Source organism: Triticum aestivum, chromosome 4A, assembly GCF_018294505.1.
Source record: "Triticum aestivum cultivar Chinese Spring chromosome 4A, IWGSC CS RefSeq v2.1, whole genome shotgun sequence".
NCBI classification, from domain to species: domain Eukaryota; kingdom Viridiplantae; phylum Streptophyta; class Magnoliopsida; order Poales; family Poaceae; genus Triticum; species Triticum aestivum.
In genome coordinates this window covers 602818003-602823841 of record NC_057803.1, presented here as the reverse complement: position 1 = coordinate 602823841, position 5839 = coordinate 602818003, and the positions used below count along the sequence as shown (strand labels likewise).

At 45.8% G+C, this 5839-nt stretch overlaps 1 protein-coding gene across 1 annotated transcript; it reads left to right on the top strand.

Annotated features, from left to right (window-relative positions):
* The first annotated feature begins 3131 nt into the window (after positions 1 to 3131).
* On the top strand, positions 3132 to 4790 carry LOC123084030 (uncharacterized). Its single transcript, XM_044505842.1, has one exon. It carries the CDS (start codon positions 3132 to 3134, stop codon positions 4788 to 4790), a length of 1659 nt encoding a protein of 552 aa, XP_044361777.1.
* The last annotated feature ends 1049 nt before the right edge of the window (positions 4791 to 5839 follow it).

The window sequence follows — 5839 nt, the reverse complement described above, 5'->3', positions numbered from 1 at the left end:
GAGTTTTAACAGGTGCATGTTCATGATTAGTAACAGGTATATAGGTATATTCATTAGTCTTTTTTTCGATGTCGATAGATTGTTCGGCAATGTACTTCACATGTGGTATGACAACAAAGATTAATATTTTTGTGAACTTCAACAGTTTGTTCTGCACGCAATATTTCTTGAGATCTTTCCGATTATGTCAAATAGGCGCCAGAAGGTAATAGGGCTGGGAGTCTTAGGGATGAAGGACAATGAACGCACCCCTCATCAGTGAACGAACCTTTATTGGCCCGTTGCTAACTGGGATTTCAGATATACTCCCTCCGTTCCAAGTTATTTGTCTCCGCTTCATCTAAATACGAATGTGTCAAGATGAAAAGGGTGTCTAAAGATGGATGCATATCTGGAAAAAAGTACTATAATTAATTTGTGATAGAGGGAGTACTACTACATACCACTACTATTTACTCCCCCCGAATTTCCACAGTTTTCTTTAGGAGTTTTAACAGGTGCATGTACATGATTAGTAACAGGTATATAGGTATATTCATTAGTCTTTTTTCGTCGTCGATAGATTGTTGGGCAATGTACTTCACATGTGGTGTGACAACAAAGATTAATATTTTTGTGAAGTTTAACAATTTGTTCTACAAGCAATATTCCTTGAGATCTTTCAGAATAATTATGATATTAGAAATTTATCTACATGATTATGGCAAATAGGCGCTGGGAGTCTTGGGGTTGAAGGACAATGAACGCACCCCTCATCAGTGAATGATCCTTTTTTGTCCCGCCGCTAACTGGGATTTCAGATATACTCCCTCCGTTCCAAGTCATTTGTCTCTGCTTCATCTAAATATGAATGTATCCACATCAAAAAAGGTGTCTAAAGATGGATGCATATATGAAAAAAAGTAAGACAAGTAATTTGTGACAGAGGGAGTATTACTACATACTACCAATTATTTACTCCCTATGTACATAGTTTTAAATTTCGTTTTTATTAAAAAAAAGATCTTTGACCAATATTATTGGAAAATATAGAAACATGTATGACTCCAAATTAGTACCAGTAAATCCATTTTGAAAAGTAGTTTCGTGACATACTAAGTTTGATACTCCCTCCGACCCAAATTAATTAACTCAGATTTGTCTAGGTACCAATGTGTCTAGTCACAAAGCAAAAGTATATACCTACGTATCTAGACAAATCTGATTCAATCAATTTGGAACGGAGAAGTATATATAAAGTGGCTTACTTCAAAAGCAGAAGTATCCTTTTTCGTGGAAGGAGAGAGTAGTCGATAAACTTTTGCATGCATCAACACTGTGACGCATGTAGATGATGTATTCCGGTGACACAGTTATAGATGATGTAACCATGTCACCCACTGGCACTAGGTTTAAGTTGGACCACCTATAGCCTGCTTGAGCGACGCATGTTGCTGGTGTGCATGTCCACTTGACCTCGCTCCAGCAATTGCGGATCCTGGATACTGACACTTGTGGTCACCACTTGGAATCGGATTCCGATTTGGGCGTTCCACTGGACCTCTGTTAGACTACTTATAGTGGGAATAGCTTAGATATTAATATTGCACACCCCAATATAAGTTTGCTTATGTGACAACTGTTAATAAGAAGAGATGTGTTTCTGGTAACGTAATATGTTTTTTGCTACATCGCTCGCATTTTTGGTACAATCAGCGTCACATTTTGCCACATCGCACGGCCATCGTATTTTTTGCTACATACGACAACCAGTGTTATAAATTGCTACAACCGATGTCCCATCCGACTACAACCAACCTAGCGTTTTGCTATATCGTCGCACGACCGTCACATTTTTGCTACAATCAGCGTCACTCGCCCCAACATCACAAATTGCTACAACCGGCAGCTCGGGGCTCTGCAATGGCTCAACGGTGAGAATTATTTTTTAGAATCGATGCTCGAATTTTCTGGAACGGGGCAAGCAAACGTGAGGTGAGCCGGACAAGCTGCGACATCGGGTGTGAGCGGCGGCCATCGCAACCGAAGCATCTGCTTGCTTTTCTATGGGAAACGACTATTTGTTTTGAGATAAATGTCATTTACATTTTTATGTACCGAAGAATATGACATTACCCTAGCAAGTCATTTCCGGAGAATAATTATAAACAAGTGATTTACAGGTGAGCCTCTAGTTTATTAAAACTGGGATGCGACTCACTCTATTAATATGCACAGCGCCAGTCACTCTGACTGAAACGGTCACCTGCTCGAAGCGAGCAGCTGATCAATGAATATATATTGTAAATATGGGCTGATCTTATTTTTTAATTAAATATGTGTTTCATATTCACTTTTGTATATTAGAGATAAAAAACATATGGCTTTGGAGGATGCTTTGAAAATGTCGATTGACAAAGCTTTAAGATGGATAAACTGAAAAACTCATCGTATTCCCGCCCAACTGAAAGAGATGCATATAAACAATTGTACTTCTTTATATATTTGTTACACATGATAACGGAAACGAGGTATTCCCTATACATGTTTGTTTTTTGAGAGTAAGAGAAAGATGAAGATGTATTATGTCGACGTTCAAAAAGAATCCGTCGACAAGAGTGTTGACGCTATGTTATTGGAAGGAGTCAAAAATTCATTGCTAGTTATATAAATCAATAGAAATATAAAAAATAAGGGCATTCTACTAATAGAGCTAGTTGTGAACGGAGAGGACCCTCATTTTGCCCATCATCAGGACCATGGACCCTGAGTAGTACGATGATCGACAAGGAAACCCGCAAGAATGTTTGGCCGTCGTCCTCGATATGCTCGGCACCGTCTGGCCGTCCCTCGTCACTGCCCGGCACGCCCACAAGGGCGAGGTAGACACAAACAACTCCCTCTCATACCTGCGGAATCGTGTTACTTTCTAGTCATATGGCGAGAAAGTGATACAACAAGAAGAAAACAATCAAAACGTATGTCTCTCTAGCTAGCTAGTACCACAGGCGTAAGCTTGTACAAAAACCAGTTCTGAGAGGAAGCCAGCCTTGCGTTGATATGGCTATATAAGCTGCTGGGGAATACACAAGGCTGGCAAACACCACGAGAAGTCCATTACCTGCATTTTTTTAATACAGTACTAAATAAAAATGTTGAGTCTCGCTTGGACTCGTCGCGGCGACGCGGAGGTACCACCCACCCCAACCCCAACCTGGGGTGGCTGCTCTCTCCACGGACTCGACATTGAGGTGGTGAGGGAGAAGGACACTGTCCCTGGCGACAACGGCAGCGGTCTAGTTGCAATCCCTTCATATTTCTGGGGTGCCCGGCTGGCAAAGCAGCAAGATGGAGTCTTCCCCTTGTACACGGGCTACTCGGCGGCGAGGGCCTTGGTCGGCAAGGGGACGGGGGCCATGGCAGATCTGAGAAGGCTGTCTCGCGAGGCGGAAGACATGCTGGCGGAGATGTTTGCTAGCATTAGCAGTGATGGCGGAGGCGACGCAGCGCGGCCCAGGGTGGTGCAACTGCGATTGTCGCCGGAGCTGGCGCTGTGGAAAAGCACGCAGCACGCAATCGGCAACGTGTTGCCCACTAAGGGCGCCGGGCTGGTCCAAGCCGCGCCGCAGGTTCTCGCCTTGCTGGGCGCCGCCGACTGGCCTGAGGCGATGACAACAACCAACGCCCTATCTGGTAGCGGCATGGCGAACCTGCTGATTGGCGCCTACGACGTGCGCACCCTCTTCTCCAACTACGTGGTGGACATGGCATTTTACTACGAGCACGGGTACCACAAGGTGTTCCCCTCCTTCAGCCGCCTCCTGCGCGACGGGCTCGCCGACGCCCGCTCGCTACGAACCCCTGGTGGCCGGCAGCGACGCGAGGCCGTCGCCATCGGCGCGTCCTACATCCGAGCCAAGATCGCATTGGAGGCGGCGCACAGGACGCTCCTTAAGGACCGGTCGGGGCAGATGGACCGCCACACCGCCCAGGTCATGTCCCTGTGCGAGAGCAGCATCCTCGGCATGGGGGCTGAGGCCATAGCCCGGGGCTTTGATGTTGGTGCCGTCACGAGCGACCTCGTCTTCAGCTCGCCCGGCACCGATGTCATCGATGTGGGCAGCGACCTGGTAAACTCCGAGGTCATGAACTCGTTCCTCAACGTGGCCGACATCGCCGCCTCAGGCGTGGTGAGCGAGACGGCGCTGCGGGCCATCTACGATGCCTATGCTGCCACTGGAGCTCGGATGTACACTCAGAGGTGGCACGAGCCTGTGGCCCGGATGTGCATCACCTTGTACACTTGGCATCTGCACAACGACCGGCACATGTTCCTCCGCCGCGCCCTCCTAGGATGGCCCAAGGCCCGCAAGTCCCCGGCGCAGCCCCAGCGCGAGGCCGACTTCGACGAGGTCTTCGACACCGACTTTCATACCACCGGCTTCAGCAGGCCCCTTGACCCTGAGTATGCCTGCAATGGGGAAGAAACCTGCGACCACGTCTGGCGCTTCCTCAAAGTAAAAGGAGACCAAGACCACCTGCTGGCCGCCCTTTGGTCGTCCATTGTCACCGGTCCGCTGGAGTACGTCCGGACGGGCGAGGTGGACGAGCAGCGTGAGAAACACCTCATTGAATCCTCGCGCCTGCAAATGGTCCAGCTCTTCTCCAAGGGCCTCATCGACGAAATGGTTTGGCTGGTCGCCCATGCAAGCCACCATGCCTGGCAGGTGAACTATCTGTTTGAGGCCGCCATGTTTGGCAGCATCCTGGACGGGGGCGAGTTGATAGGCAAGCTCGATCGGGCGGAATAGGCTGTCAACATGCATCCATCTTAATTATATTCGGCCGGCCGGCCTGCTGCTGTGATCGAGCCGAACGAACGTGGTTAATTCTGCGTGCATGCATGTTTTCCTTTTCAAGTCTATATATCTATCTACTGTATTTTCTTTCTTCTTTGGGAATCCCCTTTCTTTCCAATCATACGATGAGATTCAACTTTTTTCCATCTCATTCATCCCAAACTCAAAATATTATGTATGTATGTATGTATGTATGTATGTATGTATGTACGTAGGTATGTTACTTACAGTTTATATACGTGCATCTACTCCTATTTAATTTACATGAGGTCGACATTGGTGTCCTCTCCAAATTCCAACCAAATCTTCTTGGTGTCGTTCGTCCAAGAAGCAAATCTTGGAAATGATATGTTTCATCTCCTACTCACAACTATCCTCAAACACCATTTTTTTTGTTTTGTATAAATAAATATCCATATGGAACGGTAAAAATAGAGCCAGCCATATAATAGCGGAAATTAATTAATTAAGAAACTAGTGTTTTTCTCTTTTTCTTTTTTGAAAAGAAGGATAGCCTTCGGCCTCTGCATCAAAGTGATGCATGCAACCATTTAAAAAAAATTCAAAGCTCACTCTTGCCTGACTTCTTTGTCAACAAGTTGAAGTGTGCATCGATTGCCAACCAGCCGTGGGTTTTGCACCTTGTTAAGGAGGAATAGGAAACAACGACATGACCATGACGTATATACCTTACTTGCTGACTTGCTGTCTAAATCTGATATTTGGCCCGCTCTGAATATGGTCCCACATATTTTCCTTTTCATGTCTATGAATTTTCTTTCTTCATTGGGACTGTCGGCCGTTTTTCAATTTGACCTAAGTTAAGTTTTCTATAATCATAGGATGACACGTGAACATTCAACTTTTTTCTATTTCATGAAAAATCATTTTTTTAACATGAAATCTATTTTCAGGGCAATTTCCGGCGGACTCCCGCATAGGCATAGCCTTGAATTTCGAACGAGTGAATGGGATTATAACTATTTGTAGTCATCAACGTA